This window comes from Octodon degus, unplaced genomic scaffold (genome assembly GCF_000260255.1).
Source record: "Octodon degus isolate 3935 unplaced genomic scaffold, OctDeg1.0 scaffold00196, whole genome shotgun sequence".
NCBI lineage: Eukaryota > Metazoa > Chordata > Mammalia > Rodentia > Octodontidae > Octodon > Octodon degus.
The window spans coordinates 3094175-3106464 of record NW_004524772.1 but is presented as its reverse complement, the minus strand read 5'-3'; the positions used below and the strand labels follow the sequence as shown (position 1 = coordinate 3106464).

The following is a 12290-nucleotide window of genomic DNA, read 5'->3' as shown; positions in this document are numbered from 1 at the left end:
TGTCTAGATGTCCCCCTAAGCCTCACAGCCACAGGATTTTTTTCAGAGGTGGCTCAATCTAGAGTAGTTGATTCACAGGATAGTGCTGGGGTTAAGGGTGCCAGGATTAAGAGTGTGTGATTAGTAAATCAGTCCACCAATTGGTTTGACATACTTCTGGCTTAGTTCAGGGGTTGTGAGTGCTACTATAAGAGACAGAAGGAGGGAGCCTTCTCTCTTGCTAGTTGCCTTGCTACATTTCACCTGCCATGAACTGTTTTCCTCTGCCATGCCAGCCTGCCCTAGAGCCGACCAATTATGGTCTAAAGCTCTACAAAGTGGGAGCTAATAAGCCTTTCCCTTTTAACTTTGGGTGCTAGGTAGTTTGTCTCAGCAACAAGAGAAAAGTAACTAAAACACCCATTTAAATTTGTGTGTCATGTATTTTGTCTCAGGAATGACAAAAGAAAAAAAAAAGACACATGGTATAAGCATTAGACTCTTCACTATAAATCTTCAAGTTACATTATAAAATAAGCAATATATTACAAAAGTAGTCCAAATTTAGGGCTGGCGAGATAGCTCAGCAGACTAAGCACCTGCTTTGGCAAGCGCATGGACCAGGGTTCAATCCCCAGTCCTGCATGCCACACCAGGCCCACCCCTGAGGCGTGCTGAGCTGGTGACAGTCAGTCTGGAATTATAGCACATGCTGTAATTCCAGCGCTGGGGATGCTGAAAACAGAGGAGGATCACTATGAGTCTAAGCCACATAGTGAAACCCTGTACCAAATACATACAATGGAAAACAAAAAAAAGTAGTCCAAATTTGCCACCTTTCCCATCCTGTGCCTTATCAATGTGACTTGCAGCCCCTCCTATGACTGCAATTAAGTTAGACAGAAATTAATATATAGTCAGAGATGTACTAGGCTCTCAAAGAAGTTAGCCCAAAAAATTAAGACATCAAAATTATGGGTGGAGGCACATCTGAAAAGTTTGGACAGAATGACCAAGCATACATGCCTCCCCAAGGGATAAGCAATAAATTAAAAATGATACTATAATTGGTATCTCTAGGGCCAGCGAAGTCCACATAGTGCATCTGGACCCATTCCCTCCCCAAACTGCTTTTGCTCTTTCCAGGTACCCTTGCTACATGACCTGCTCTTACTACATCAATATTACCTTCCTCTTATTGGTTGATGATAGTTTGACCCACATTGTACTCACCTCATGATTTTGCTTAATAAATTATTAGAGAAACGATCTTGGTGGAAACCCACTTTCCAGGCCCCTCTTGTTTCTTAGGAGCTATCTCTCAAGAAACCTTTCCTACTCATAACCTCCCTTGTCCCTTAAAATTCACTGTTTGATTTTGTGGTATGAAAACGCAGGCTATCTGACATCCAGAGGGTTGGGAGTTCTATTTTTTCTATATCACTTCCATGATGGGTAGAGTTTTCTCCAGACCACCTCAGAGCCCTGGGAGTGACCTCCCCCACACATACACATACAGAAGAAGAAAGAGGTCTCCTCCAGTGACATGTCTCCTAACAAAATCAAAGGTAGGTTAAGTGTTACTGGCTGGGAGAGTATCTGAGAACAGTGGATGTGGAGAAAGGTCCCCACAGGGGAAAAGAGCACTTACAGGGCTGGGGATGGAGTCTGGATCCAGCTTCTTTGGGGGCGGGGGAGGCCCAGCCATCTGAGCAGCACCTCCAGGGAAGCCTCCAGGGTAGGAGAGCTGAGCGCCTGCCATCTGTGGGCCGTAGTGGGCTGCTTGGAAAGCAAAGTTTAAAAAGAAACAATAATCCCAAATCCCAGATGTAAGACTCACTGACAATACTTGTTGTCCAACCAAACATGTATTTTTCATCATATTAAATAGGGCATGGGATTAAGCATGAATAGCTATAGTTCCCTTTATTTTTTGCCTCGCCACGCTACTCAAAAAGTATCACTGTTTCAAGGCAAATGATACCAGAATGAAGTTCATTTCCAGTCCAGGGCTCCCTGGGGAAACCCACCCCCCTCCCGGCCACTTACCCTGCTGCTGTGGAGGATACCCAGCACTGGGTGCAGGGCCTGGAGGTGGCGGAGGCTGGTACTGGGCACTCAGAGGTGGCGGCCCAGGGAGCCCATCCTGCCTGGGCACTGGTGGAGACAGCGGTGAGGCCCCGGGGCCATTCAGTGTGGTCGGGGGCGGTGGGAGAACCTGGGACCCAGGCTGTAAGATGGACGGCTGTGGAGGTCGTGGAGGAGCCTGGAAGGACGCTGCTGGTGGAGGGCCTGGGGGCCCCTGGCTGGGGGCAGCCATGCCTGAGCCTGTGCAAGAAAGAAGACCAGCCCATGTCAGTACCACGCATAGCTCGCTGACTTCTCGGGCATACACAACCAGCAAGCTTGCTTTCCAGTCTACTTTTTTTATCACACAAATTAAAATGTTCCCTTAGGAAGTAAAACAAATGCTACTTGGGGCAACTGGAAAATTTTAAAATTTTGGCTCAAAACAACATTCCTAATTTTAGCGACAGAATAAATTTTAATTCAGTTGCACTAACTTTACATGACACACTAATTAGAGCATCTATATCTGGTATAAGATTTTAACAATAATATGGTAGGAAAATGTATTATACACAAACATTATTCAGGTAACTTACAGATTCAGGAAGTTGTTTGCTTTCTGTGCTTAACTTGATCAAATAACTCACTGAAGTAAAAATAATCAGAGATAAAGGCTGGACTATCATCGTGCTTTCCAATCATGCTTCCTGCTTTAATTCTGCAAACTGAGTCATTTATCTAGACTGATCGTTTGCCTGAGAGCATTGCTGGGAAGGGATCAAGGCCCACGGGAATGCTAGGCACAAGTTCCGAGCCTGACCTCTACCCACAGCCCCAGTGAGCCACAGCCACACTTACTTTCAAAAGACAGGAAATATTCTGAGAGGATTTCACTGATACTCCTAAAAATCTAAGTTTAACTAACATGGTAATATCATTCATCAGGATAAATGCCTATGTCGTGGCGGCAGTGAGATTCCAATGGCTCAGGGAATAGAGCATTTCAGCTGATGTAATCTCAGCAGTCAGTGTCTTCTCTTTTCTGCTTATGCCATCTGACCTTCATTCGTCTCATGATCAGAACACAGAACTAAATGCACTGAGAAATAGTGATTTTAAAGCTACTTAAAATATTTTCACGTTCTAATGTTTGTAAAGTCAGTAATTTTGTTTTTTATTACTCTAGCACTGAATGTAAGGTACGCACTCTGAGGGTCCTTTCTTCAATCACCTCAAAACAAGCAACAGCATGATCAAGGAAAAAATAATTATAGCAGACATATAATACCAAACACTTATATAAAGATGTCTAAAATACTACATCAATATGGCACGCTGCTGTTATGTCTACTATTTTAAAAATGAAGGAACTACTTCTGATCAAAAATAATCATAGCTGCACACAATGGCCCACTCTTGCAGTCTCAGCACTCTGGAAGGCTGGGACAGGGAGACTGAAGATGGGGCCCAGCCTGGCCAGTTTATGTCTTAGTAAGACCTTGTAAGTGAAAGAATGAATGAATGAGTAAGTAAATGGTAGCTCCATCCAAAGGAGCCTGAGTAGAAAGCAGAGGGGTCCACAAGGCAGTTAACAGGCACTGATGAAAAACTATTACCATAGCTGTTGATCTGCAGCTGACTGAGCTGACTGCCCAGGTGGGTGACAGCGGAAGTGGACACAGGACCTGGATAAGAGGATGGCGTAGAGGGCTGGTACTGAGCATAAGAGGGTGCCACACTGTTGGCAGGTGGAGGGCCTGAAAATCTGAGAGAAGAAAGCGTGTTAAACAATATCACAGAGTTTCTGAGATAACATAGTATAAATGTCAGTAACTTAAAAAATTATTAGAAACCATTTCTATGGACAGTAGGAAAATGACTAATACTGTATGCCAAACTTGACATGAGATCAGAATGAATCATTCTGTATCATCTCATATCTATGTGCACATGTTTAATATAAAAAGATAGAAAAAAGAAAATTATTAATGTGAACAAAGAACCAGATTTGGAAATCAGTGTAGAAGCTGAGCCCACCACAGCTTTATGTTTCCTAAAGTTAATCACTAGTAGAAGAGAAATCAAGAAAACTAAATGCTCTCAGGTGGCATCTTGTGATCTTTCTGCTTATATCTTGTCTTATTTTTAAAGTACCATTTGGAAAACTGTAATTTTTATTTAAAATTTTGAATGAGCAAGAAAGGGGATAGGAGATAGCTGGGTGGTCTAAGTGCCTGCCTGGCAAGCACAAGGACCTAGGTTTGATTCCCGGTACCGCATGCTGTGGCAGCCCAGGCACTCCAGGGACAGAGTCCTGGCCACCAAAATCAGGTATGGTTTTAAAGTATCATTTACACTATAACCTGAAGTCAACTAGGATTTTTCCTGAAAAATGACACTTGGAAGTGAACAATTCAGTAAGATGCTTTAGAGTTGCAAATTTTTTTAATCTAAAATATTCAACAGGGGCCAGGGAGATGGCCCAGGAGGATAAGTACTTGACTGGCAAACGCAAGGATCTGAGTTCAATCCCCGGTTCTGCCAAAAAATAAATAAATAAAATAAAATATTCAACATTTTTTACATTTTAGTTTGAACTTGTGCATTTATTTTTTGTTTTTGATCTAACAATGACTACTGATTGGGCAATACTACTATTATGGTTAAGCAGCTTTAGAATCACATTATGAATTTTTCTTGTTATTTTATTTTTATTTTAAGAATTTCTCTTATTTACTTATTTATTTACCTTTTATTTATTTATTTGGTACAGTGTCTCCCTACGCAGCTTGGACTTGTAATGATGCTCCTGTCTCATCCTCCTCAACACTGGGATTACAGTACAGACGTGTGCAACCATGCCCGATTTTGGTGGCCAGGACCATGTGCCTGGGGTTCCTGGGCTGGCACAGTATGTGGTACCAGTGATCGAACCCAGGTTCTTGCACTTGCCAGGCAGGCACTTAGACTACCCAGCTATTTCCCCAGCCTCTTTCATGCTCATTTAAAATTTTAAATAAAAACTATAATTTTCCAGATGATATACCCTGAATTTATTTCTCTCTCTCTACAGCTAACTTTTTCGCTAGCAGCCTATGTCTTGACTTCCATTCCCCACTGCCACCTAAACCTTAGCAGCAGAGGTCAGTGGCTTGCCTGCTGTCCCACAAGAAAGTGAACTTGATTTTAAAAAACATCCCAGAAGGAGTTTTCTTATTAGCAGGCCTCACTTGGCAGATCCAGCTTCATAGTAGTGTCATGCCCCACCCTGTCCTTCTCCCCACTCCAGTCTAACAACCCATGGAGGAAGCCGGGGAAAGAGGTCTCCAGGCATCCCTGGAGAAATTCCAAGGTAAATGTTGCCTCCAGCCTGACTCTGGTGGCAGCAAAGCTCACCAGACCAACAATGATGGGATTTCCAGCAGGGAAGGTGTGACGCTGGCTCCCAGCCCAGGTGACAGTCCCTTGGGGTTTGCAAGCTCTAAGTAATTCAGGCATCAAATATCTTGACTTTTCCAGGGCTGCATCTACCTTATTTTCTCAACTTATTAGAAACAAGAACATGAGATTTATTTCCTGCACTGCTTTTACTACTGCCCTGCCAACTGAGAGCTCCTCACGAGCATCTGTGTGCCTGCTGCACTAAGGCCATGAGTTTCCCTTTGACCTCAGTCTGTATTTTATAATATTTATTAAGCACTTTTTGGCACTGAGCTTGCTTCTGTGAAGGGCCTAAAAGGACAATGATTTAAAGTTTTATGGGCAATAATCCTCATAGATCATAGGTGGTTGACGAATCAGTGATTCATATAAAATTTAAGTGAATATAACTCAAAACTGAAAAGTGTAGTATTACCTTTTTTAAATTTATTTGGTGGGTACAGGGTCTCACTACGCAGCTCAGACTCATAGTGATCCTCCTGTTTCCAGCCTCCTTAGCGCTGCAATTACAGGTGTGCGACACTACACTGGGACTCAATGGCCTGCTCAGCACGCCCTGGGGATGGGGCTGGCATGGCATGTAGTGCCAGGGATCAAACTGTAGTCCCTGTGCTTGCCTAAGCTTGGCTAAGCAGGCACTTCAGACCACTGAACTATCTTGCCAGCCCTGAATAGTACTGACAAGAGTAATTTGTGATATATTTAAACTATGTAATAATCCCTCTTTCCCTAAATTTTCTACGTGTTCTGTTTCCTAGGAGTTCTCCAGTATATCTCTTCAGAGATGTGGATATTTTGAAGAGGTTAAACTTTCAGACACTAAACATACAAGTGTAGGAGACACTTTTGAAGAATTTTAATAAAGTATTTAAATGAGAGTTGGAATCTACTTAACTCACCTTTGGGGAGAATGACCTGAGGCATGAGCTCCATTCTGGCCTAACTGATGGGGTCCAGGAGGTGGGCCAGGAGACACCATCAGCCCAGGGGCAGCAGCCCCCAGGCTCCCGACTGGCTTCATCATACCTACAGCAGAAGTGACTGGATTAAGGGCATGGAAAAGAAAATCAAAGCAAGGTAGATTAACAATGAAAAGGGGGAGAAGAAAGAGAGAAACAAAGGGTTAGGACAGGATGTCCTTCCAACTTGCTTCAACCATTCCTACAGACTGTCAATGCCAGGCTCTGGCATAGATATTTGTCGAAGTGAAAAAAGAGTGTGTAATAAAGAAATAATTTTGCACACCAAACAGAAACTTAAAAAAGGATATAACATTTGCATATGGTACAGGCATGTTGACAGAATATACTATCACACAAATAATATTAGATTACTGTCTTACTTTTATTATTGTCAAGACAAAATACCCAACACCCAAAAGAGGAAAGCTCTATTGTGGTCCACAGTCTGTAGAGGTTTCAGTTCACAGTTGGCTAACTCCAAGGCAGGATGGCATAGCAGAAGGGCATGTCAGAAAAAGTTCATGGCAAAGCAGGGCAGGCAGAAGGTAGCAAGCAACAAGCAACAAGCAGTGATAAGTGACAATAGTCCTCTTTCTGTCTCTCCTATTTTATCCAGGCTACCCACCTTAGGGCAGGCAGCACTTACACCCTTAATCCTAGCATCACACTACAAATCAGTCCCAACTTAGATGGAAATTGACACTGGGCATGTTGGCCTGCACCTGTAATCCCAACACTTCAGAGGCTGAAAACAGGTGGAATACTATGAGTCCGATCTAGTACTGAGACCCTGAACCCCTGTAGGCCCTCCCCTAAAATATAAATAAATAAATAAATAAATAAATAAGAAAGGAAAAAAGCCTTTTGAGTTGCAGTATGAGGAAAGCCAACGGAGAGTGGAGTCTGTTTCTCCATCAAATCCTAAGCATACATTTCAAAGCTTAATATCTTCCCAGAATCCTAAACAACTGGTAACTGCTTGACTTATCAATTCGCAAAAAGTATGGGGTCCTGTGCAACTGAGTGATGCCCATGGCAGTGACTGTGTCTTCACTCAAAAGCAGCTCTTCTCAGAGACCCTTAAAGGTTTCTCTTCGGAGCTGTTTTCTTCTGAAGAAATTGTGGCAAAAGGGTAAAAATCACTGACTTGGGCTGGACTCAAAGTCATCTTCCATTTACTCTAGTCGTATGGTCCCAAGAAACTTAGCTTCGAGCACCTGTTTCTTCTCTGCAAATAAAAGTGAGCACACTTGTAGGTTCTTAAAAGAAGAAAAGGAGAGGAAATACTACTCTTTTATTTGTGCCATCCATTTCCATTCTGCTTTTATTTCTATCTCATCCAATTCACTTGCTTGTGGTATTGAAGATTGAACCCAGTGAGTTGACACTGAGTTACAACCTAGCCTTCTTATTTACTCATGTTTATTCTAAGTCAGTCTCCCCAAGTCACTGAGTTGTCCAGCCTGGGTTGAAGTTTGCAGTTCCCTTGCCTCAGCCTCCCAGAGTGCTGGACTTCCAGGCCTGGGCCACCCCCACCCCCGTAGCTCTAGTCTGTTCACTCGTGGCCCTGGCCTCCGACTGGCATAGCCATCAGTCACCTAGCTTCCTGTGCACACCCTTTCGTCTGACACGCGGGGGGTCATATTAATATCTCCTGCTTTACAGTCTTCCTCCAGGAAGCTCCCTCCATCAGATAGAAAGGAAACGCCCAGATGACAGCCACCTAGACCAGCTTTCTCACACTGTCATCACTCTACTTTGAAGAATGTACTCACATACTTGGGTACCTGGAATGACATGTGACCACTGAAATGGCAGTCTTTATGAACAGTATTGACACTCTTAAAATAGGATTTCTTAAGCTGGAGAGTATTAACTCAATAGTTATAGTTCTATTTAGCAATCTTTCAAAGTCACAAACAAAAGCCAGTATTTTCAAATTTAAAATTTACTGCTATATAAAAACAAAATTGTGTATTTTAATGGGTGGTACCCTATGGTATTTCAATACACACACACACACACACACGTATATATACATATATATACATATATGTATACATATGTATATGTATATATATGTATATATATAATGTTTAAATCAGGTTAACTATGTCTATCTCTTCAATCATCTTTTTATAGTAAAAACTTTCAAAATCCTTTCTCCCAGCTCTTGAGAGCCGACAGTGCATACCTGTTACCTACCCTGGCCCCGCTGTATAACAGCACACCAGAGCTCAGCACCCACCCACCCCCGCTGTTCCTTAGTACCTGATTCTGCCTTTCCTCATTTCACCTTCTGCCTGCTCCCCCTGGCCACTGGTATCCACGATCCTGCTCTCAACTTCCAGGATGTCAACTATGTCTCAGATGCTGCATGTGAGTGTGAGCAGGCAGAACCTGCCTTTCTGTGAAAAAAAGTTCTCTAAATTTTGATGATGTTCTAAAGGCTCAAACACAGCAAAATCAGAAAAGCATGAGCCTTGAGCCTGGTAGTCACACAAGGCACGACTCTGTCCCTGCCACTTATAGCAGGGACTCTGACAACATATGTTATCTTCCAGAACACTGACTTGCAACACTTTCTCAGGCAGTAACATCCTCTATGTCCAAAGGCTGCTCAGAGAAGTAAATAAGGTGAGGCCAATCTGAGCACTGGGAAAAACTGCTTCCTCGCCCTGACCATACTCCTTATGTTGCCTTTCAAGGATCTCGGTTCTACCAAAGCATATATACCATCACTACATGCATTCTATACTGTGTTTTTACTTTTAAAAGTTTATTTTGGGCAAAAGTAGGGAAACCACAAGTTAACACTAAATATTTTCAACTTAAATGATTACATGCAGTATAAAAAAAAAAAAAAAAGATATTTTTGCTTTTTAAATAAGTTAGGTTGGTAGCCTTTCACCCAGTCCTACAAACAGCTCTGATACACCCAAATCTAAAGCAATGATTCAACTCATTCAACATATGATTAACATGAAATCATTATGTCGACACACACGTGGTAGTAATAAATAAATTTCTTGCCTTCAAAATGCTGAGGGCTCTTATGGAAGAGACAACCACATAAACAGTGCCAGGGACGTGTGATGAGTGTTATACACACAGAAGACACTTTGCCTCTTCCTGGGGACTCAAGCATCAAAGAAGAAGGAATGCCTGAGCTGAAAGTGTCCACAGTATAGAATACAGGAAACGGGATTTCAGTTAGAAGGCAAAGCTTATGAAAGGTATGATCAGAAATAGCAAAAGCCTCCACATGAAGAGCTTGTAGGGGACAGTGGTGGAGTGGAGGCTGTCCAGGCTGGCTGGGGTCAGACTTCAAAGTCCTGGGTTCCATGTGGTCTCTATCCAGGGAAAAGGGAAGGCAGTATCATCATTATCTGCAAACTCACAGCCTTCCTCTAGCTTCATTACTGGCATTTTCAAAAGTGATCAGACACAAGGAGAATCAGGTTCTTTATATATCGGTGAATTTTAACACAGAAAGAACACTTCATGGTGGGAATGAGATATGTTAATGCGAAAAGAAGAAAAGGAAAAGTTCTAAAATTACAAAAGTCACCTTTAAAAGAGGAGCAAATAATATAGGCTAATTTACTTAACATCAATTCAGTTCCTTTCTGGCTTATTTTCTACATGGTCCAGAGCTGGAAAAATAGAAACTACTTCCTAGTCTCTCATACAATGTGGGTTGCCCTGTGCTCCAAATTCAGCAAAGCAGCACAACTCTGGGAGACCTGGGCTACCCTGGTGGCAGAGACGGCTCCCCTGGGCTTGGCAGACAGTGACTTACAGTGGAACATCTTACAAGGGGTTGTGCAACTCTATGAACTGCAGTCTTAAGTCTGTATCTCTTTTTCTGTTTGCTTCTTGTTACCCTTTAACAAATCTGTTTCTACAAGGGATTCTGCCATCAGCAAAGGAATTCTGACCAAAGCAACATCAAAGGAATTTGACTCTGTATCTAAACAACTAAAACCAATATCAAAAGAATTTGTGAGGGTTAAATCATTAAGGCCACGGGCTGCTCCTGAAGCACTGTGCTGAGCGATGTACCTCCATAAGTTCACGACTTAGCTAGGATCCTCAACACTACCCCAGAACCTGCCCTGATTCCAGGACATGAACACTTCCGGGATGATTCGGCACCTGAAAGGGTATTTGGCAATTTAGAGTTGCCATACCTGCTGGAGGGGAAGGAAGGTACCACTCTCATCCAGTGGGGAGGGCCAAGGCTGGTGCTAATAACTCCCTAATGCATATGACAGCCCCTTCTCTGCGCGTGTGTGCACGTGCATGAGCTAACACACACACACACACACACACACACACACACACACACACACAGAACTAGCTAAGCCCCAAGATAGCCACAGTACTGACACTGAGGACCTCCGCCCCTTCAAGAACTATGCTCCCTCCAAATTCCTTCTCTACACTTTCTAATACACATGGGGCTCTTCCTGAAATGCACATTGGACTGTGACCCTTCCTAGCTTGACTCACTCACTAGCACTCTGCTGCCCTTAACAGAAAGTCTAAATTCCTTGACATAATCCACTTTCTACTCCAGGTGCTCTGGTCACTTAAACTAATTCATAAAGGATCTAATTTGACAAAGACAGCTTCTAAATATACCTACATGGGAAAATAAGAGAGTGGTTTTTTGATGAATGTTGGAGCCTGCCATTCATATCACCAAACAAATATTCATTATTCCCGACATTTAGCCATTCCATAATGTACACACACGTCAAAGATAACATGCGATATATAAGGAAGGAGAGATAGGAAAGACAGAGTGACAGAGACAGAAAACTAAAAAATGCATACACACTTGAACAGTTCACTGTACTAATAAATGTCTGGAAGCTAATGGCCACCACTCTGAGTTCCTCTTGTAATTCTAGAGGCCAAAGGCAACTTGCATTAATCTCAGGATGGTTTCATAAATTTAGTATAAAATATTGATACAAATTTTTCTTTTCCTGATGTATACATTTTTTGGTGCCCTAGGTAAGAGACAGATAATTTGTCCATTAAAAATTAAATATGTGAGTTCTCAGAACTGTTTTAAAACACTTCCCAATAAATCGGTGAGCGCCTTCTCTGCCTCAGGACATGTATCTGTATCATCATACTACGTGGTAATGTATAGGAAGGCCTGCACCATGTCAGAACACAAAGAACGGGCCAGATGCCCAGAAGAGTCTTAAGGAGATGCGTGAAGATAAATCTGGTTACAGACAATCACACTTGAAAATACAGATCGGCTTTCTGGGGAAGCAGGGTGCCAATCAGGCAGCAAACAAAAGCCAGTCTCCAAACAGTTAACAGTAGCATAGTAACATGGAATAAAGGGCGCTGACATGGGATGAATGAACTGAAAAAGTAAAATAATAAGACCAAAGGAGCTTAAAAAATAAAGAAGGGACCTAGTAAGTCATAAAAGTTTTTTTTTTTTTTTTTTTAAATCCAAACTAGATTTAGAAGCTATTAGAAAAAAAAGAAATCCCTCTGGCTCAAAAGTTGTTGGCTTGGTGGGAGGCAAGGGGGTAATGATTGAACCCACCTTAGAAACCCAGGTGACAGATGGCTAGATTGATCTGAGAGTGACAGGAGGCTGAACAGGAGGAAGCAGGTAGGAAAGATATTTGCAACTGCTCTGAAAAGATTTAGGAATCCAAATGGATTAGTATGTATAAAAAGAAGAGCTTTTTAATAGTGAAATTTTGGGGCTGGAGAGATGGCTCAGTGGTCTAAAGCACCTACTTAGAACAAGCTTAGCAAAGCATCAGGGACCGCGGTTCAATCCCCCAGCACCACATG

The 12290-nt window shown here is 42.4% G+C and overlaps 1 protein-coding gene across 2 annotated transcripts in view; it reads right to left on the bottom strand.

Annotated features, from left to right (window-relative positions):
* Positions 1-12290, bottom strand: part of Sec24d (SEC24 homolog D, COPII coat complex component) — a 101100-nt gene that overhangs the window by 82969 nt on the left and 5841 nt on the right. The window contains exons 4-7 of one of the 2 annotated variants that reach the window (XM_004644252.3): positions 6390-6516; positions 3666-3814; positions 2029-2307; positions 1631-1761 (exon numbers count right to left, since the gene is read on the bottom strand). In XM_004644252.3, coding sequence (XP_004644309.1) covers positions 1631-1761; positions 2029-2307; positions 3666-3814; positions 6390-6516 — 686 coding nt within the window. The remainder of the gene's footprint in view (positions 1-1630; positions 1762-2028; positions 2308-3665; positions 3815-6389; positions 6517-12290) is intronic. The other variant, XM_004644253.3, reaches the window with a different exon arrangement.